Source organism: Acromyrmex echinatior, chromosome 8 (genome assembly GCF_024713525.1).
Source record: "Acromyrmex echinatior isolate Ae372 chromosome 8, ASM2471352v2, whole genome shotgun sequence".
In the NCBI taxonomy this organism is placed as follows: Eukaryota; Metazoa; Arthropoda; class Insecta; order Hymenoptera; family Formicidae; genus Acromyrmex; species Acromyrmex echinatior.
In genome coordinates this window covers 13510944-13534198 of record NC_141859.1, presented here as the reverse complement: position 1 = coordinate 13534198, position 23255 = coordinate 13510944, and the positions used below count along the sequence as shown (strand labels likewise).

The following is a 23255-nucleotide window of genomic DNA, read 5'->3' as shown; positions in this document are numbered from 1 at the left end:
TATTTCACATGAGCATTAAAAAATACATTAATGAAAGTACAGGGTGGGCCATCTATTGGTACGTTTTTAAAAATGCGATCAAATGAGCATACATTGATATTTTTTATTAATTTTTTTTTTGTTGTGAAGCTAAAAGTATCCGCGTCAAGAATGAAAAACGATTTCGTTCATGTGGCTCCCTCTACTGGCCTTACAGTATGCCATTCGGTCACCCCAATTATTAATGACATTTTGGACTACCTCGGCGCCAATTTCACTCAAAACAGTCGTAATATTGTTTTTCAAAGCTGGAATTGTCTCACACTTTGGGCCACAGCCTCAATATTCTCGGGTGTGCGCACTGTCCGAGCTCTGGGACCACTTCTGTCATCCACTAACATCCCTTTCTCACGAACTTTCCTCACCAATTTGCGTATAGCTTCTTCGGTGGGTGCTCTATCACGACCCATATTTCTTTTCAAAATTCGTACAGTTTCGGCGACACAGCACTGACTTTGAAAATAAGTTTTTAAAATTTCAAAACGCTCTTCAAGAGAAAACATGTTGTTTCGTGCCGCGGACGGTATGACTAATAAACTGTCAAAATTTCGGGTCTGTAGCTCGTTCGGTGTTGCCATACGACGAAATTCAAAAACGTACCAATAGATGGCCCACCCTGTACTTCCCATCACTTGTAAAACGCTACGAATTAATTCCAACACCTAATAGATTTCAGATATCAATCTTTTATTATATAAAGGCTCTACATCTAATATTTCCACTTTATCTCATTTATGATTCTCCTCAATACGATGGTTGGAAATCACTGATAGAGATTTTGAACTTATATTGATATCAGAAACATGTTCATGCAATCTAGTCTTTAATTGTCTTTTAGTTTGGCCAACATAACTGGCACCACAATCCTCGCAAGATATTCTGTAGACCACATTTTGATTCTGAACGTGTTCTAAATCCTTTCCTCTCCTTATGAAACTTCTTAATGTGTTAGGAATAGTAAAAGCCAATTTACAATTAAACATATTAACAATAGGTATAAATCTTTCGGATATCGTATTAACATATGGAAATCGTAAAAAATTTCTTCTCAGTGTCATCCTTATTCTTATTCAAATTATTAATCTTATTAATGTGATATTTGATTCTATTATGAATAGTCAAAAAAATAAAACGTAACGGATACCCATTCTGTAATAAAATCTTAATAGCGTCAATCAAATTATTTTGTTGGAATTTCGGATGACACAAACATCAAAAATCTTATCCATAATTCCACAAATTACACTTCTTTTATGACAAAGTGGATGGTGTGAATGGAAATTAAGAAATCTGCCGGAAAAAGTTGCTTTACGGTATATATATTAAAAATGAGATTCCGTTCTTCAATAATCAACATCGTATCTAAAAAACTTATTTTTCCAACAAGGCCAATCTCCATGGTGAACTGCAATCTAGTGTGTAATGAATTAAAAATATCTAAAATATCAAACACTCTCAGACGGAGCGGCTAAGATAATATCAACGTATCGATAATAAAATAGCAGTCGACAAGGCAGCATTCCAATAGCCATTTTTTCAAAATTCTGCATAACCATATTTGCAACAACAGGTGACAAAGGTGAACCCATGGGGGTCCCAAATATTTGCTTGTATATTTTTTGTCATAAAAGTGGTGTAATTTATGGAATCGTGGATAAGATTTTTTGTTTGTGTCATCCGAAATTTCAACAAAATAATTTGATTGACGCTATTAAGATTTTTTTACAGAATGGGTATCCGTTACGTTTTATTTTTTCGACTATTCATAATAGAATCAAATATCACATTAATAAGATTAATAATTTGAATAAGAATAAGGATGACACTGAGAAGAAGTTTTTTACGATTCCATACGATATCCGAAAGATTTATACCTATTGTTAATATGTTTAATTGTAAATTGCTATTCCTAACACATTAAGAAGTTTCATAAGGAGAGGAAAGGATGATTTAGAACACGTTCAGAATCAAAATGTGGTCTACAGAATATCTTGCGAGGATTGTGATGCCAGTTACGTTGGCCAAATTAAAAGACAATTAAAGACCAGATTGCATGAACATGTTTCTAATATCAATATAAGTTCAAAATCTCCATCAGTGATTTCCAACCATCGTATTGAGGAGAATCATAACTTTAAATGGGATAAAGTGGAAATATTAGATGTAGAGCCTTTATATAATAAAAGGTTGATATCTGAAATCCATATTAAAAAAACAGAAGCATGGGATTAATACACAAAATGACACGGAGTCTTTGTCGGATTTGTATTCTGACATTATACATTCTCTTTCTCCTTTCTAACATCTTCTTTCCTTTTCCCCCTATTTTTCCGTTTTCCGTTCTCGATAATGTTTTTCTGCTTGACATTTCGTTTTTTGACATCGTGTAAGTTAGATGCTTGTTACCTTTGCGAATTTGCTTATAATAACTTATAAAATAAAAAGACTATTTTATTGTACCACGAAATGGACTACATTTTACATTTTTTTCTCGTTGAGTATTATTGGACTCTTAACAGATTTACTAAGGTACATTATCATATTACTAATTTTTATGTGATTAATATTAATTATTTTGTTTACGGTTACTTTTCCAAAATTTTCTTATGATTTTGTTAATTCTTGATAAAAATGACTCGCAGCGTATTACACAGAAAGAAAAAATTTTATATTAAGGAATTGTAAGAACATTGTAAGATTATGTACGAATTTTTAATTTAGAACGATGTTTATATTATTGTAAGATTGCATTGAAAATGACTCGATTGGAGTTGAAACGTTTGTTTTATTTTATTTTAATTGTTTGGTATTAATTTTGCTTATTTAAATTAAAATTCTTTTATACGTTATTGACTCTTTGCCCTTCTTTTATACTACCTTTTGTTTATTAATTTTATAATCAAACTACTGTTTTCTAAACAAAACTAACTTTTTAAGATTTTTATAGAGGGCCACATTATCACCCATGTTTCTCTTCGAGATTCGCCATTATGCAATATTGTTACATTTTTATTAATAGTGTCCTAAGTAATAAATATTTCGTAATTTTGAGTCCAAAATCGATTCAACAATATTTTAATGAATATAATTGTCAAGTTTTAAATTTAAATATTCATTATTAACCAAGTAAACCAAGTTATTGTATAACTGGAGTATCACCTTCTCCTCTACTAAATAGTATTAAAAACACATTTAAAAAAAATAACGTTTCAAACATTTGTTTTAAATTGTTAAAAAAAAAGTATAAGATAGGAAACAAGACCGTTTATGTTAAATAACATTAATTTTAATTTAATATGATGTTTAAAATATGTTTTAAGCGTTTGTTTAAACAAAACAACTGGAGGGAAGCCGACGCGCAGTCGAGTGGGGAAGATTGGTCCGCTCGGGGATTCGCGCATATTTGATTTCGTGTGTTAAAATTGGCTAAATTTATATTTTTTCAACAATAAATTGATGTGGAAACCTGATTTTTTTTTAATCTGGAGTAGCTCGACGAGATATAAATAAATAGTTTAACCAAATATTTCGCAATATAATTGTAATCATGTAATTGTAATCACTCAAACGTGATTTTTTAATAATAAACCGAAAAAACAAAAATACAAGAAAAAAAAATTTTCTAAAAATTTCATGGTTACAATTCGAGATTTTTTTAACAGCAAATTCAATTCTTCCAAATTGGTGCCAGGACGGAACTCTTAATCTTAAAAACTAGAGCCACAGTGATTTTTTGAAAAAGAATTATTATCTCGGCTCCTAATAATCGAAGAATAATCTTTTTTTTTTAAATTCGTAGGAAAATGTCAGATTTCGAATGCTTCACACGCTATTTGATATGATGCATATTAACGAAATTATTTCCATTTTTTTATATGAAAAGATACTCACTTTTTAAAATCGTTTTATAGTAATTTAACTGCAAAAAATCGTTTTATTAAGTGTACGTGATAGTGCAACTCTTGAAGAAATAAAATCCCTGTAAATTGCTGTGCGACTGCTCAAAGATGAAGAAATTAAGTTTTCTGCAGACTGGTTTTTAGTGAATAAATTAGTGAATAAGCTTTTTGCAAAAATTAATGAACATTTCAGACTTGTTCAGGGCTAGATTTGTTCATCATTACTACAGGGGGAGGGCTACATTTTATGAGAATTTCAAAGTTTTACGTTTAAATCTCAATGAACACAGAGCAAGTGAAAAAAAGGCTTTTTTCAGTGCTTTTTAATTTTTTTTCTACTGAACTAATAGATCGATTTTAATATTCCATGTCTCATTTTGTAGGTATTTCGAATATATACATTTTATGAAGGAGAGGTATACTATATAACGTATATGAAAAATCGTAAACAATTAAATATTTCATAAACTATTGCGTTTTAATATGATTTATACTATTTTGGATTAATGAGAAGGATACACTATTCTTACAATTTATTAAAATTTATATGTTATTTAGAATGCCCCCCGGCTCTTATTGATGCTTAGGGCCGTCGAGCAGTCGAGATTGCCGAGAAAGTATTTTCGCTTGAAACAAGTGATTAGTGTGAGAAGGAGTCGTTGTCTCGTTCACTCTCGGCGCGCAGGCGAGCACACGGACATGAGCTTGTGCTTAATTGTGTGGCTACCGTTTCGCCAGACCGCCGTCTGATTCTGTGTCGCTACCGTCAATGCAGAGTTCTTGGTTGAGTAATCAGGAGCCTTAAGTAATTCGGAATAGAGAAAGTGATGACTTACTTGAAGCGTTTTATCGCTTAAGTAATTCGGAACAGAGAAAGAGGTGAATTACTTAAAGTGTTTTACTGCTTAAGTAATTCGGAACAGAGAAAGAAGTGAATTACTTGAAGCGTTTTATCGCTTAAGTAATTCGGAGCAGAGGAAGAGGTGAATTATTTGAAGTGTTTTATCGCTTAAATAATCCGGGATAGAGAAAGAGGTGAATTACTTGAAGCGTTTTACCGCTTAAGTAATTCGGAGTAGAGAAAAGATAGGCAGTGCGTCTATGATTAAAGAAAGAATAGTTCGAGGAGGAATAAGAGAGCGAAAGAATATTGATGGTCATACAGCCTTGAAATTAAAGTAACATGAGAAAGAGAAAAAAAGAATTTGTTCTTACTGTTTGTTGGAAACGTTTAGTGGCGAACGTTAGCGGAAGTCCTCGGTGATGTCTCAGTGATGGCTCTTAACTTGAGATGAAAGATCGTCAACGTGGACTGTTGATTTTGCTTGGATTGCACTGAGCTGAGAACCCCGCACTTGGAATAGTTAAACTTGTCGACTGATTTTGAATGTCACTTATGACTGCTCGAAAGATTTTTTTTTAATTGACTGCGCTTTTCCGGGCACACACATACACACACACACACACACACACACACACACACACACACACACACATATACAGTAAATCAAGTAAGATCGTGATCGGCCTTACTCAAAGCTAATAAAAGATATCGTCCTAAATCTATCATAAATCCGTAGAGGGCATCTTTGTCCTTGATGCACTATCAAGGAAGATTCAGTTGTTATTGAACTTTCTTAAGAGAATCACATTAAGCGCCATGAGTATCAAATACGCATCATGCTATGAAGCTGTGTTCCTCTGCACTCACCCAAAAATGTCACAATTAGTGGCTGCTAAATATATGAAAAAATCATTCGTACAGAAGTGCAGCGATATAATGTGACAAAAAATGTCGATGATTTACCGGAACGTGGCTCGATATGCAAAGTGGACAAAAAAGACGATAAAAAAATAGTGAATCTGTTTTCGCGGAATTTTGGCTTAACACTGTCAAGGACAAACAAAATTGAAGCAGAAAGGTTTAGATATATCGTACAAAACTATTCGAACCTATCTCAAGGCTAATAATATGAAATGGTGCAACATCACGCTGGTCGACCATGCTCTTACTTGACTTACTATACATGTGATGTAATTCGGTACTTGGACTTTGGATGGGTGATTCATCTCTTTTTCCAAAGGTTTCCCAATTATTTCGAAAGAAAAGAGTGATTAATGTGTTTTCGTTTTATATGTGAGTCAGAAAAAAGCTTATCTGTGAGTCATAGGACCAATACACGTGTTTTCAATCGAACGCTAATAATTATTTTCCTTTAATTGATGTCTAATCATTTATAATAATCAAAACTCAATATTCGATCCGCCATCTTACTGACCCCGTTATTCTCATTTGAGAGAAAAACAGATTTTCTCCATGAAAGAAAATAATCGTGGAGTCGTCAAGACGTAATAATCGTTAAGTTTAATTAATAAAAATCACTTTGGCCTTAAATTATCCAATTGGGATGTCTCATATAATTTTATAACTTTTTAGAAAATTTCTCAGATTTTTTTTATACAAATTCTAAAATATAAATTTACATATACGAAAATTTTTGAGGAAAATATAGATACTTTCAGTATTTCTAAAAAAGTATTTAATTTGTCTAAAAATTCTGAAAAAAATTTTCACCAGGGCTTTATTGTTTCAATTTTAATTTTATCGGTTATAAATAATTAATTTTATGATTTTAGATTAATGGATTATCAAAACAGTACACCTCCAAATTTTCAGACATTGAAAAAATGTTATTATTGGAACTCATTGAAGATGTAAGAAACATTGTGGAGAGTACAAAAATTGATGATCCAAGTTTAGAAAGAAAGAAGACAACTTGGGATCTTATTAAAGAGCAATATGCGAATAATGCAACAAACAATGGTTTTCCTCTAAGAGCATGTGCACAATTAAAAAGATGCTGAGTGAATTTAAAATATAGGTATTTTATGAATATATTAATATATTCCAGTAGTAGATATATTAAGTCAGAAGAAAAGTTCTACGGATTTTTATAGAAACTTCAAGTTTTAAAATCTTTTTTTTTTTTAATTTAAATTTTGTTTATTTTTAACTAAGTTATTGTATATATATAATTTTAAGCTAACAAAATCCAGCAGAACTTTTCCTCCAATCCAATATATAAAGAATTAATTAAAAAATTATCTCTAAGAAGTTCATTTGGAATAAATTAGAATATTACTAAAATGAATATATGAGCTAAATTATTTTATTTAATATAATATCTTATAGGATCGTATATATGATAACACAAACTATAGAACAATGTTTTAAACGATCTGGATCTTAAATGCTTGTATAATTCTGTGTGAATTTATATACTATGTATGTAGTCCTTTGAAATGCGCGAAGTGATTTTTTGGCCTTGAAACGTCGTTTAAATAGATAACGTTTGTTCCTCCATATGACCATCCTGTATATAATACTATATATGAAACATTTTTACATAACAGATGCAGACGATCAGATTCAGAAAAGAAACAGCATCAATTACAAACTGGTGGTGGTCCACCAATAATAACTGATGATGATGAAGAAGACATGCACGAAAAAGTTCACAGTATTGTTCCAACAATTGATTTTATGATGAAAAATTAATGGGATAGTACATATGAAATCGAAAGTAATATTGATTTCCTTTTTCTATTTCTGTTTCATTTCTATTTTTTACTAATGCATTTTTTTCTAAATTTGGAAAAAATATGATAATTCAGAAAACATGAAAGATACGGAACATATATTTAGAGGAGAAGAGATGAGAAATAAGCTAAATTTTAATCAAGATAAAAAAGAAAACTACAATGATAATAATGAAAATTGCCTTTTGCTGCTGATTTAAATGCCACTGCTGGTTTAAGTAAGAAAAATTTATTTTGTTTTTAGTATGGATTATGATCATTAGAAGGGAAAATTTTTTTATAAAATATGTTTAACCATAAATAATGCTAGGAGTGGAATTGAAAAAATGCCAGAAAGTATTGATATTTCCTTGAACAAACATTTTTCTAATAATAAGTCTAGTGCAATTGGTAAGTAGGATAGACCGGGGATAGCTGACTACAAGCATGATCTAATAATGAATGTTCTATTAAATAATTTTCAATCCAAGAGCAATAAATTCATGACAGAATCAATAAATAGCGTTTATTGATTTAACAGAAACGCTGCTATCTCATATTAGGTGTCTATCTCATAATGGAGACTTTCCGCTATATATACAATATATATATGTAATATTATTGTATTAATAATATTATACAATAACATTACTTTAAATACGAAGCGTCACTACGATCTGTTAAGATGTTGAACTATTATATATATTCATATAAATGAATTAATTTCAGAAATGATAATTGCGTGCCGATATGATTGACTTTCAACGCAATCAATCTGAAATATTAATAATCCCCCCAAATTTTCCAAATTTAAAAAATTGTAATAAACTTATTGCGAAAAATATTGCCTTGGCCGGGAGTCGAACCTGGATCTCTTGCATTCCGTGTGAGCGTTTTAAGCCTTTAGACTACCGAGTCTCACAATTATGAAATGTTCCAAAACGTAGAATATTTTCAGCGAAATTTTTTTCATCAGAGAATTATTATAAATATTTTATATATTACAAATATCATAAATATATTATAAATATTTTAATTCTTTACCTCACACTTTCTTTAAAAAATAAATTTTCTAAATGTTCAGCCGTTATATTTTGTAATCTCATTAGTCACCACGTTTTATTTTATTCTCGCATTTCCCGCTCAGTCACGAATAGTCATGAAGAATTCAATTTCATGATTAGACACTAGCACTGAAATTTTGGTTGGAGATTTTAGATTGGAGATCTGAGATTTGAGATTTGAAATCAATCTTGAGATTTGAGAAACGATTATGAATTCGGACCCTAGTGTTTCTGAATGCTAGTGAAAGAAGTGATCAGGGCCTCTACTTCTCCCTGGACGAATTTAGTTGCAAATTCGAGTCGCACCAATAAGCACGCGTGATCGCTTTTGTTAATATTCGATAGTTATATTATTATTAGCGTTAGGATGAATTAGCTAAGAGAATGGAGATGTCCATGAAATGCACATTCGAATGAGATTAATTGAATGTATATTTAATAATAATTTATACACTAATTAATGCCTTAATAACTAATCTTACACGAGAGAGAGAGAGAGAGAGAGGACGGATTTAATTCTAAGTTAATTAAAAGTTACAATTTATGAATTAAGACTTATGATTTAGAAATTGAATTAATGCTTTGGATTTAAAATTAGGATCGGAATTCTTAGATTTAGAAATTGAAATGCGAGAAAATCGCGTTCAGACTTATCGCGTTCGCACGCGGCGTTTAAAATCTAGAGTGGCGATTGGTCAGACAACGGAAAGAGCTGGTATTTCGTGTTCTGGACGACGCGCATTACTACTTTACCTTTTCTCTACGTTTGTCCGTGGGCGTTCCTAAACACCATTTTTCATTGACCACCCCGTCAGCGATGAGTTTCAGGGAGAAGCGTCAGATGAGTCTCTAGGAACTTGGTGCCCGCATGTATTACTCAGGCATGTTAGTGAGTCTGTTCAAAAATAATTATTGGACAAAAAAAATGAAATTGTTGCGGACGTGACAGATGCAGTTTGCCACTCTCTCCCTGTGAGGATGCCGTCTCATGACTCACACGGAATCGGAATGACGGATTTCTTACTAGAAATCAATTCATTAACATTCCATTCCGTAAGAAGTTTCTCTACTGTATCGGAACCATCGGAATCATGGCCGGAACGATATAGAAACGATACGGAATCAATGGAATGTTATGTCGATTGCAGGCTATGTCGATTCGGCTAGTGTTGATGGTTGAGAATTTGACAACTTCGAAGAAGGAAATTAATAATAATTCTTATTTTCCAATATGACATATTTTTGTTTTATACATACATAGTCCAATTATAATGCCAGCAATTCGTTAATAATTCCAATGTCATTCTGAAATAATTGAAGAACTTTTCACATTCGGTCGTTTGCATTTCAAAGACTAAATTGTCACTTGTGCCTTGGTATGCCGCCTTATTCTTTGTGTAAATATTGAATTTTCGTTTTCTTTTATATTTCTGCTGTTGCAATAAAACGTTATAAGCGAAATAAAATTTTTGCACACTTTTGAATATTAGAATAGCATGCCATCATTTCTTGCCTTTCGCAATAATTTTAATATTAGTAATAACATTACTTCTTGATCCATCGTTGTAGATTTACAAAGAAAGTTTCTGAATATTCATTTCAATTTTTAGATTTAATTAACTCAGCTGAACATGCCATTTCGTTCCGTAAAAATTTTCTCTGCCCGTCTCATGCCGGAATGCAATGGAATTTTAGTAACAAAATATATCTCACTCTTATAATTTAGTATTTTTGAGTATTCAAAGTAATGTTATAGGTAAGATAATTGCACAAATTATGAATTACTGTTTTAGTCACATTAAAATAACAAAGTATCGATTAAATTAAATAAATTAACTTGCGACCGAGGCGACATTTCGTCTGTTTTCACTCCGTTCCGGCTACATGGGACGGCTAGAGAAACTTCTTACGGAACGGAATTGTAGTGATCTCAAAATTTCTAGTAACAAAATCCGTTCTGTTGTTCCGATTCCGTATACATGGAATGGTACCTCTAAGCCGCACGAACCAGTGACAAATTCACATTACTTTTTAATAGAATTTCAAGCACTTTTTAATAGAATTAATTGATTTAAATGTAATTATTAAGTAAATCCATTGAAAAAACGAGAATGTTGATGAAATGTGCATAGAAATAAGATAATATATTGGGTCATCTAAAAAGTATCCGCGGTACTTTGTCACTAGATATATGACCATCAACACACATCTAGTGACAAAAAACCGCGCATACTTTTTAGATGACTCAATATTTAAAAAATTCATATTAAAGTTTATTTGTGCCATGCCGTTTATCGCGCTACATGTAACAGAAGGGAAAAGAAGCAAATGGCACGGTTTGCACGGTTTCTATAGTTAGTTTTCTATACCGCATACCGTGTAATCGCACCTTGAGGCCGCCGTCCCACGAGCGAAAATTTACAGCAGAACGTAACAGTGCGACCAATCATACTCTGCAGTCATTACTCTGCTTTCTTTTTTGCGATTGTGATTGATCTCGCTGTCCTGTTCCGCTGTAAATTTCTACTTGGAACATCCTCAAGATTCAATTAGACTAGGGAATTTTTTGAAATGTATCAATGAGTACCACTGGTCGGTCGGATTGAAAATCCGACGATTTGTCGTAAACAAATAGCGCTATTCGGAATAAAGCAGAAAAACGCTGATTGGTTGCTTCTATGACGCATTTTCTATTCCGCAATTGTTTTTCGCATCATGTGATTTCACCCTAAATTATGTTTGTGTATAGACTGTAATTCTAGACCGAGCATTGCCAGAAATTCGAGGAGTGGGAGTAGCCTTCATTTAGAAAAGGACGCATTCATGGTCGATAGAGTACTATAAGGCTGAGTTTTCACTTGACGCTACGACACTCATTTTCAGCGTCAAAACAGGTCACGTGATCAAAATTGAATATCAAGCTGGTTCTACATTAGTTACAAGCCGATCGCAAGTTTGTTGCAACAGCCAATATAAAGCGATTTCAAAATGCAAACTTCAGATTGGCTATCGTAACAAACTTGCGATCGGCTTACAACTAATGTAGAACCGGCTTCAAGCGTCAATTTTGATTATATGACCTGTTTTGACGCTGAAATTGAGCGTCGTAGCGTCAAATGAAAACCCAGCCTAATAGGGTGCGTTCTGAATTACGCTCGTGTATCGTTTTATTCTTCTTTATTATTTGATGAATTACAAAGATAAATAATGCATCATGCGCTTCATGCGTAATTTGGAATGCACTTTAAAGCCTGTTCTACATTAGTTACAAGTCGATCGCAAGTTTGTTGCGACAGCCAATATAAAGCGATTTCAAAATGCAAACTTTAGATTGGCTATCGCAACAAACTTGCGATCGGCTTACAACTAATGTAGAACCGGCTTCAAGCGTCAATTTTGATTATATGACCTGTTTTGACGCTGAAATTGAGCGTCGTAGCGTCAAGTGAAAACCCAGCCTAATAGGGTTCTGAATTACGCGCGTGTATCGTTTTATTCTTCTTTATTATTTGATGAATTACAAAGATAAATAATGCAACATGCGCTTCATGCGTAATTTGGAATGCACTTTAAAGCCTTTTCTACATTAGTTGCAAGCTGATCGTAAGTTTATTGCGACAGACAATTTAAAACTTGCATTTTGAACTCAATGTTTTATATTAAATCAGTTCTACATTAGTTGCAAGCTGATTGCAAGTTTGTTGCGACAGCCAATATGAAACTTGCATTTTGAACTCAATGTTTTATATTAAATCAGTTCTACATTAGTTGCAAGCTAATTGCAAGTTTGTTGCGACAGCCAATATGAAGCGTTGATTTTAAATTTAAAGTACAGATTGGCTGTCGCAACAAATTTACAATCAGCTTGCAATTAATGTAGAACTGGCTTAAGAGTGGCCAACAGAGCGTTACGGAAAATACGAAAAATATTACCTCAACCAGGATTTGAACCTGGGATCTCTCGACTTTTTGGGGCGAATGTCTTAGCCAGCTCGATCACTGAAGCTTCGAAGATATTCCTTACAATAACTGACGGAAAGTTGAGAGGTCCCAGGTTCGAATCCTAGCTGAGGTAATATTTTTCGCAATAAAAATTTCTTATTTGAAATGAGGAGGGAATTATTTATACTCCCGTGATTGTTTAAATATTTTGGCTCGCGATTATTAGCATCTCAGATTGATTGTGTTTTAATGTCCGAACGTTTTGGCGCACAGTCACATTTGAGATTATTTAAATTCATGAACTTAGAATATCATATTATCGAAACTTCCAACCATGGAGTATAAAGAATAGGAGGCCATACATGGACGAAGCCGTCAAAAAGCGTAGTTAAAAGTGGTCATCTAAATTAGTTTGATCGAGATGTCGCTTTCGTTCCACCATACCGTTCTCGCAGTTTGCATGGTAGATCATACCAATTTTACATGAAGAATACCGTTCTTCAAGCAGTTTTAACGACAATTTACGTCTTTCTGTTACTGTCAAAATATGATATCAAAGAATAACGTCTCTATTCTTAGGTTATGTGTGTTTGGTTGTGTATATGAGAGTAATTTTGCGATTCGAACGCCTCCTATCGAGCATCCAATACCAATCTAGAAACCTAATTTTAACCACATTTTTCAAAGCCTAATTCGGCTTCCTCTATTCTCTACACTCCATGGAATAAATTAAAGAAGAATGACAACAAGGTAAATATAAATAGAATGAAAGTTAAATTTGTATAAAAATAAATAGTATGAAAGTGAATGAGCCTAAAAATAAGATTTTATAATAAGAAGTATTAACTACTTTTTTAAGAGTATATTTAATTTTTTATTAGCTATATTTATTATAGTATTTTAATATAGTGTATATACAATTTGTCAATTTACATCCAAAATATTATCAGTGGATAGAATTGTATAATATAAAATAATAAATCAATGTACCCTATATATATATATATATATATATATATATATATATATATATCTTCCTGTGTATTCTGAAGTATTCGGTCTTCGATTCAGTTCATATTTCTGCATTAAAATGTATTTGGAATAATATACAACATACATCGTTTAATAATGTATTTATATTAAAATTTATTTATATTAATTTATTTATATTTAAAAAAATCAAAAAAACAAATTCTTACAGACTTCACATAAATTATTAGACAAAGTCTAGTTGTCGTCCTGTATTTTTAGTGTTTCCAAATTTTTCTTCTTTCTGGGTCTCGTGGAAAACGACACATTTTATAATCTTTTTTGATACAGTTTGTGCAGTAATCTACACACCCAGACATTGTAGTTCTAATGTGTTAAAGAACAAATAGGTTATAATGACTATTCAAGAAATTCACTAAAAGAATATATAATTCCACTGCAAACCATTTGCCACTCACCTCTTCTTCTTCTCAATCTAAATGACTCGCCAAATAAAATGATCAACGAACAAACTACTCGCCTCTGACACACGCAAAACTCGCTAGAAACAGTGTAAATAGCTGTATAAATGATGTACACTGATAGTATATGGCATGCAACTTCCGCTTTTGCCTCAATTTAGGACCAATCACCAATCTTATTCTATTCGTGCTCTTATTATAGATACTCTAACTTGGTGCTGTGTGTTCTCTCTCGTTTCACGCCCGCGTATAAAATGTACTTCTAAGAGAGGGGATCGAAAATACGAAGAAGTTCAGACTAATCTGGTTAATAAAAATCCGAGACGAACAGTTCGGATTACCACTAACGAAACACAATAAAGAAAATACTTGTTTGGAATTTATTAAACAAGTTGCAATGCAGTATTTCAGGAAAACAGCCTTTTGTTAGTAACAAAGTTAGACATCATTCGATTTCGGCTATTAATTTATGCAAAATATCCCAGCTCACACTCCCGAAGAAAAATATATCAATGTTGTTTAAAATTTATTAACAAATTTATTAAAAATAATCAAGATATTCTTATTATATATCTCTCTCTAAGATATTCTTATTATATATCTCTCTCCAAGATATTCTTATTATATATATCTCTTTCCAGAGCAGATAAAGGTAGTTTTACTAGTAGAAACGAATATTTGAATAAAATGGAGCAAATGTTAACTGACAAAGACACGTACGAATTGATTTCTAAAGATCCTTCCAAAAAAACCAATGACCTGTATAACCTTATTAGTAAATGGAAAAAGAAGAATTACATTGATGAACTTACTTATAAAAAGTTATGCACCACTGACGGAATAGTATCGAGGGAATATGGACTTCCTAAAATTCACAAACCTAACGCTCCTCTTAGAATTATTGTTCGATTAACAGCCACTATATTCACTTTCTCTTTTCTTACATTTTATTATAAAAAACAGCAATGAAGCACGCAACCAAGTAGAAAATAGTTTTTAATTAGTTGACAAGCTAAATGGAATTTATTTTGAGACTATCAATTGGCCTCTTTAGATGTTATTTCGCTTTTTACCAACGTATCAGCAGAATTGGTAATTGAAAGTATTGAGAGGAGATGAGAGAATATTTTGAAGAACATGCAAATTCCTGTTCCGGAATAATTGTCAATTTGAATGTATTCTCGGAAATAGTAGGTAAACAGCGCATAGACATCGAGCCGTCACCATTCAAAACATGAGTATATCTCGCTCCTGTTCTAATCACGCTATCTATCTTAGATGGCACAAAATAAAAACTTGTTTTATTCAATTAGATTGAAAAATTGTATTTTATATTCAGAACATTGAATTGAGCAGTATTCACGTTGCACAGAAATTGCTGATATTATTTTTAAATTTAACTGAATTACAAAAACTGTACTTTGTATTCACAATTCTGAATTGAGTAGTATACACGAGCAGAAAATGCTAATATTATTTTTGAATTGAAAGGCATAGAGATATGCTCTATGCAATTCATATAAATGATTAAAAATGCATTCAGGATTGAAAAGGCATAGATATTTGCTTTATGCAATTCCTATAAATGAATAAAAATGCATTCAGGATTGAAAAGGATTTATTTTAAACATTCATGAATCCGTATTTCTGAAAATCTAAATCCATTTTAATACATTTCAATCTATTCTCATTCGCTGGGTTGTTTATTACATCTGTTAAATAATGATATTTTCATTATATCTACATAATTTCGTTACTAGTTTAGCTGGTTGTAATTGAAGTGAAGAATGTATAACACTTTTACCAATTGAAGAAATGATGTAGCGGATAATGTAGCAGATTCTGAGCAAACGAGAATGGATTGAAATGAATTGAAATGGATTCAGATTTTCAAAAATACTGATTCACGAATGTTAAAATGAATGCTTTTCAATTTTATTTGTTTATAGGAATTGCATGGAGCATATCTTTATGCATTTCAATCTAAAAATAACATTAGCTTTTTCTGTGCAAAAAACACACAATTGTGAATAATATTCAATTAAAAATTTTGAATAGGAAATGCAGTTTTTCAATCCATCCAATTGCACCCAATTGAATCTAATTGAATCTAATTGAATCGAATTAAATCCAAAAAAAAGTATTCGCTATTTAAAATACGCATTCAAATAGAAAAAAATTTCAATCCATTTTAATCCATTCTCGCTTGCTGGGTTCATAATCCAGAAATCCCAGGTTCAAATCCCACTAAGGTGTGTTTTTTAATATCAATATGAAGTAGTTAATTTCAGATATAATTATTATAAATGTCTTAGGAATAAAATTTGTAACCTTTAAATATGAATGTTTTTTTTCGAATATTAAACTAGTGTCAGTTCGGATTCAATCTATTTATGAATTTAAAGTATGCATTAAAAAAATTTTAATTCATTTTAATCCGTTCTTGTTTGCTGGGTAGGGATTAATTCCGATTGGAAAATTGTGTACCGATACGTCTATTAATTCATTTCGATCTTGCTTGTTTCTGCGAATTGTTATTAGGATCTCAGAAATGTTCAATGAAGTTCCACTTTCAACTCACTATTTACGCTATGTGCTGCCACGTTTTCACAGTATAAGCAGAGAGAAGTCTGAGAGAGGACATAACGGTCCAAAACCTATAAGAGGGGGGGGGGGGGGAGGCTCCGCACAATAAAAGGAACAGGGAACAGAAAACAGAAAATAAGAATTTTAATCTATCAGAAACTATGTATTCCACAATACATGATTTCTGATTGGTTGAAATTCTTATTCTCTCTTCCCTGTTCTTTTTATTGTGCGGAACCCTTAACCGCAAAATGTTACCGCGCACTATCGTCCTCTGACGAAGTGGATGTAAACTACATAACAACGTCCACTTTTCTTTCGGTACATTGTCCACTTTTCAAAACTAAAGATGATAAATCGATATTTGGTTCATATAATCATGTTATACATAGTACGATTATATGAATCAAATATCGATTTATCATCTTCAGCCTTGAAAAGTAGACAATGTATCGAAAGAAAAGTGGACGTTATTATGTAGTTTACTACTTTGTCAGAGATGCGAGACAGCATTTTGTGTACAAATTTTGGGTCGTCATATTCTTTCTCAGATTATCAACTTTATAAAAAAAGCTGCAAGAGACAAAAAACATTTATTTTCTTTCTCATAAAGTTCTGAGAATTTTTTCAGAATTTAAAAAAAATTTTTTAATACCGTATTTTCTCATGTTGGTAAAAATAAGAAAATGCAGTACTAAAAAGTTAATAAAAAATTCTGAAAAAATTTTTAGAGGTCTATGAGAAGAAAATAAATGATTTTGTCTCTTGCAGTTTTTCTATAAAGTTGATATTGGGTCATCTAAAAAGATTCGCGGTTTTTTGTCACTAAATGGTGTTGATGGTCAACACATTTAGTGACAAAAACCGCGGATACTTTTTAGATGACCCAATAGTATTTGAGTACAAAATTATTCAAGACTAATATTTGGCAATTTTTAGTAATTAATATCTCGTTAACTATTGCGTAAACTGCAAAATGGTAGATAATTTTTCGACTCAGTTTGATTCACTCTACCTGCTCATGATGGGTGACGAAATATGTTAAAATCACCCTGTATAACAACAGTAGCTGTCGGCTTTTTTTATGTCGGTGGTCACCGATCACGTGACTGTCAGCCATGTTGAGGATTTTACGGATCGCTGCGTAAACGAATGACAAACTGCTGTAGTTGCCTTCGCAGGTAGAACAAACAAACAACATCTGTGGCAGTAACTGCATAAATGAACGCGCCCTATATGACGAAATTTCTCGTCATATGCCTGTATTCATAGGCTGTGTTCTAAAATTGTTTGCCAGTGCTATAGATATATCGTCATAAAAACATGCTACCAACAACGTTCCAAATTTAGTAAGCATACAATTGGTGCATTTCAAATTGGAACGATACTCGATCTTGGATGCTATAGCTGCCTTACCTCTTTAGCCGCAGCAGGAAATGACGACAAAATTAGTGACATCTTTACTTTTTCGCAGCACTGCCACACAGCGTGCTGTGATGATTTTTGGAACAGTGTTGACAGTGCTGTCAAACAATTTTGAAACACAGCTATAGTCAGATCTTGTACTTAAGGCTTCTTAAATTTATCTTTAGATGCTCAGTAGCCAATGAAATAATTCGTAGAGGAAGATAAATTTAAGGAAGCCTTAAATATTTGGTCATCTAAAGAGTATCCGCGGTACTTTGTCACTAGATATATGACCATCAACACATATCTAGTGACAAAAAATCGCGGATACTTTTTAGATGACCCAATATAAGGCCTGACTGAATAAATACGGGCATTAATTTCTTCTTTCTTTAATGTTGTCTTCTATCTAACAGTAAGGACACTTAATGGCGGAGCCAATCAATATTAGACACATTCATTAGCGCTATTCTTTTTATATCCGCTCTAGAATCCCTTTAATAAGAGTCACGACATAAGAGCGGAAGGATGCCATTGCCGGGTGCCGGGTACCGGGTGCCGGAAACAGCACAATTTTATGATTGACAGTTGATAGTTCGATTTCGCGTCCGCGAGTTTTTTTGTATTACTACTTTTTTGTACTACTATACCATGAAACATTTGTTCACACTGATTCACAGATTTACTACACCACATCCGCAAATGGCGGCGATTAAAGGGATTCGAAATCTGACCAATCGCGAAGTCGACGCCTCTCACGACTCTTATTAAAGGGACTCTAAAGGATTCTCTACATAGAAGTCGTAGATGATCGTGGAGTCTTAAGTAGGAAATCAACCAATCACAATCAAATATAAGAAGAATACTCAATTAGAATTGGTCGTGATCATCTACGACTTCTATATAGAGAACCCTTTATTCATTTTAGTTTATGCAACTTCAAATGGCAGCGTTACATTTGGTAGCGTTTAGTTTTGTTTGGTGCTAAAATCAAACTGTATTAACTCAATATGTTCCAATTTTGATTTTTATACCAAATAAGACTAAACGCTGCCGAATATGACGCTATTTAAAATTGAATCAATTAAACTGTAAATGCGTTAAATGCGACGTAGAGAAGTGCATTTTCACGAGCTGTTCAAACTGACCGTTTCAGCGATAAAAAAATCACGTGACAACTTTTGTCGCAAAACTATTAGAGCGACAATTTTATACATGAAAAAGGGCAAGAAGTGTTAAATTTAACATTTGAGCGACAAATTCGATATGTTGTTTGTATTGGGTCATCTAAAAAGTATCCGCGGTTTTTTAACTAGATGTGTGTTGATGGTCATATATCTAATGACAAAGTACCGCGGATACTTTTAGATGACGCAATATGTATTATTAATACGCTGAATTAAACAGTTATTAGATTATTCTGATTGCATTGAATCCTCTATCTAGATCAGCAATAAAAAAAAAGAATAAATTAGGTTATGTATATATAGCAGTCAACTGTGATCAACACGTCAATACAGTATGCTGAGCATTGTAAATCGTTAGAGCGTTTGACGCTTGTAGTTGAAATTGTTTAAACTACAAAATTTCAGCCGGTGGATAACGAGCGATAAATCTATCACTTCAATTGCTTATTTTAGCAGCACGTGAAAATGTATCTTAGGAATCACGATAATCTAGTTATTTCCTCAATTTAACATGACGCACGTGTCAAATGACGCGCCCACGAGTTCTTACTTGAAGGCTATGTTCAGATTCCCATTCGAGTGCCATTCAGATATTACTCCTTGTTATTTCCCAAACGTTAAACAAGGATGACATAACATCCGGAGAATACCCGGGTGGAAATCTGAAGTTCAAGTTAAGATAAATTTTCACGAGCTGCTCTAATCAATTGTTTTAGCGACAAAAAGGATTACTTGATCAAAATGGATGTTTGATATTCGTCAATTTTGATCACGTGATTCTTTTTGTCGTTGAAACAGCCGGTTTGAGTAACTGGTGAAAATTTACCTTAAGTCTTCTTTCCTGGAGCGCGATTCCATAACTACGTAGGCTGTTGGAAAAGTTTCTATAATCTAATATTTCCAGTGGCGCCAACGTTCTGTTACTATCATATCCGTAAAATTAGATGTTTTTAACCTATAATTCAGTTGACAGTTCGTACCCAAGCCAATTAGTTTTGTTTGCATAGTATTTTAAAAGAAGTTATTTTGTGAGAAAATAGAAATTTCGCGTGAAAATTTTCGGGCAATAATTTTTTACGATTACAAATGTAATCGTAAAACTAACTCCGAAATAATGCATCGATCGACTTCATTTGGCTTTTGGGGATGAAGCACCATCCAATAGGACTGTTTATAATTGGTTTGCCGAATTCCAGCGTGGACGTACTTTTCTTTGTGACGAATTCCGTGAAGGTCGCCCATCCACGTCTGTTGTTGCCACTAATGTTGATGCTGTGCGTGAAATGAATGTGATTGAGCGAGACCGATATATGACATATCGCGAGATTCAGGCATCCTTAGGCATTGACATGAAAGCAATACATACGATTTTGCATGATCACTTGAGCGTACGGAAATTTTGCAGTCGTTGGATCCCACACAATTTGACCAAAGTTCAAAAGCAGTGTTAAATGGAGAAAAGAAATGCTCAAAAAATTCAACCGAGGTCGGTCAAATTTGGTCTACAACATCGTTACTGGGGACGAAACATGGATCTATTCGTATGAGCCCGAAAATAAACAACAATCCATTGTTTGGGCATTTCAAAATGAACCGAAACCAACAAAAGCTGTTCATTCATGCAGTGCTGCCAAGTAAATGATTGTTTGTTTCTTTAGTTATGCCGGACATGTGGCAACTGTGGCTTTAGAGGATCGAAGGATTGTAAATACTGATTGGTATACAACAATTTGTTTGAAAGTCAGAAGTCATAAATGAATTGCGTAGAACAAATCGAAATCGTTACATCATCTTTCATTATGACAACGCCAGCTGTCACACAGCACGTCAAACCGTTGATTTTTTATCCAGAAAAAATGTCGAATTGATGACTCATTGTCCGTTTTCATCTGATTTATCACCTAATGACTTCTTTTGTTCTCAAATATTAAAAAGAAGTGTGATGAATGATTTGAGTAGCCTGAAGCAGCTATTGAAACATTTCGTACACTGATTTCTGAGGTTACAGCCTCAGAGTGGAAAAAATGCTTCGAAAATTAGTTCGAGCGTATGCAAAAATGTATCGATCTTAAAGGCGAATACTTCGAAAAACAATAAAGCCATTTACCGAATTTTACATGTTTTTTTCATATTGTTTGCAGAAACTTTTCCAGCAGCCTACGTATCTTTACACGCCTATCGACAATCGATGACAGCCTACCGATTGTCGGTGTCGTTGCGCAGATATTTTATATGCTAAAAAAGCTGCGCAACGACACCGACACTGTTAGAAAACATGTAAACAGTTATGGAAACACACCTCTGGGCCTCTATTCTTGAAAAAAATCGTATACTAAAGTTAGGGAAATACTACAATATACACATATATGTAATACTACTATATTGCTAACGACAATTAAGAGCTGCCGAAAATATTACGATGCAGACGATCGCTTCTCACTTTCACAATTCGTGTACTTTTGCAATGCGCATACGCGTATTCCCAACCTATTTTATCACATTTTATCACGTTTATTGTGTCCGACGTGTTCAGTAGTGAAGTTGAGTTTGTTATTTGACCTATATAAAAGTACTATACAAAAAGTAAAGTACAATTATATATTTTAGACTTGATATTTTTTTTAATTATATTGGGTCTAAAAAGTATCCGCGGTTTTTTGTCACTAGATGGTGTTGATGGTCATATATCTAGTGACAAAAAACCGCGGATACTTTTTAAACCCAATACTATAGCACTTTCCTAGTTTTTGGTATGCGATACTTTTCGGAGGGGTGCTTTCCCTCTACGACACAGCGATCACTTTATCCTTGTTTAACATTAGCGAACAACAAGGATGCAATGATTTGCCGTGTCACACCGTGTCACTTCTGTGTCTCTTGTTGGATAATAATTTTATGCGTAGATATATTTTTCTACATTAAAATGATTCTTATGTACGTACTTTTTATTTCGTATCCTATGTGTAAAATGAAAATACTGTAAAGCGTCAAAAATTGGCAACCATAATCAGAATGTTCGACTATGTTTTTCTGAATCTAATCGTGCCGTGGCGTGTTGTTGTTGGAAAACACCGCGTCCAACACTGTGTCGATGTATGTCGCCTAAAAGCCTTGATGGAAAGCATTCAAAGATAAGGGCTCTGGGTCCTTAGGATGCGATTATATGAAGCGCGGTACGCGGTAGAAGCCAGTAGCTGAGTTTGACGGTCGATGGGTTCGGAATATTGTTGGTTTAGTTACGGAACTGCCAACATCTAAGGAAAAAAATAAACTAAGCTAATCCGGTTCGGAATACACCCAATATGCGTTACATATACTATAGAATTTTCCTAGTTTTTCGTATGCGATGCTTTTCAAAGTTACGTTTCAAAACTTCCTTCCCGAGAAAGATTTTACCAGAGACAAACCTAAGAGAGGACATGACGGCCCAAAACCTGTAATCGCCAAATGCTGCCACGCACTACTGCTCTCTGACAAAGTGGAAGTAAACTATTGGGTCATCTAAAAAGTATCCGCGGTTTTTTGTCACTAGATGTGTTGACCATCAACACCATCTAGTGACAAAAAACCGCGGATACTTTTTAGATGACCCAATATATAGCAACGCACACTTTTCTTAGGGCCTGCGCACAATAGAACAAATATTTGGAACAGGAATAAATATTAAGATTTCAACCTATCAGATACCAATTAATCGGAATACATAGTTTCTGGTAATGAAATTTTAATATTTTTCCGTATTCCTAATATTTCCTCCATTGTGGGCAGGATTTTAAAATATTATGTGTAATAGTATAGTAATCTGTATCACGCATAGACGAGGCTACTAAAACCATCTATTGCAAAAATAATGGATTTCTTTTTACTACACCTAATGTATCGTCCACTTTTCAAGGCTGGAAATAATTAATCGATATTTTATTCATATAATCATGCTATATGTAATACAATTATATGAATCAAATCAATTTATCATCTCCAGCCTTGAAAAATGGACGATGTATCGAAACAAAAGTGGATGTTGTTATGTAGTTTACATCCACTTTGTCAGAGGGCAATAATGCGCGGCAGCATGTGGCGTTGCAAGCGTTAGTTGCTCGA

The 23255-nt window shown here is 33.1% G+C and overlaps 1 protein-coding gene and 1 long non-coding RNA gene across 5 annotated transcripts in view; both read left to right on the top strand.

Annotated features, from left to right (window-relative positions):
* Ald1 (fructose-bisphosphate aldolase) overlaps positions 1-23255 on the top strand; it is a 142468-nt gene that overhangs the window by 61433 nt on the left and 57780 nt on the right. Inside the window, exons 6-8 of one of the 3 annotated variants that reach the window (XR_015545889.1) lie at positions 6576-6820; positions 7353-7522; positions 7614-7695. The exons of 1 other annotated variant lie outside the window; for it this stretch is intronic. Coding sequence is in view for 1 of the 2 variants with exons in the window: in XM_087408573.1 (XP_087264699.1) it covers positions 6576-6803 (228 nt within the window). In the remaining variant the exon portion in view is untranslated. Of the gene's footprint in view, positions 1-6575; positions 6821-7352; positions 7696-23255 lie in introns of those variants that run through there. One more of the 3 variants, XM_087408573.1, reaches the window with a different exon arrangement.
* LOC147908822 (uncharacterized) lies at positions 12382-16440 on the top strand. 2 transcript variants are annotated; one of them, XR_015545896.1, is made up of 2 exons: positions 12382-13273; positions 14177-16440. It is a non-coding gene; the product is annotated as an uncharacterized LOC147908822 (long non-coding RNA). The 2 variants fall into 2 exon arrangements; XR_015545895.1 differs by lacking the exon at positions 12382-13273 and adding an exon at positions 13891-14065.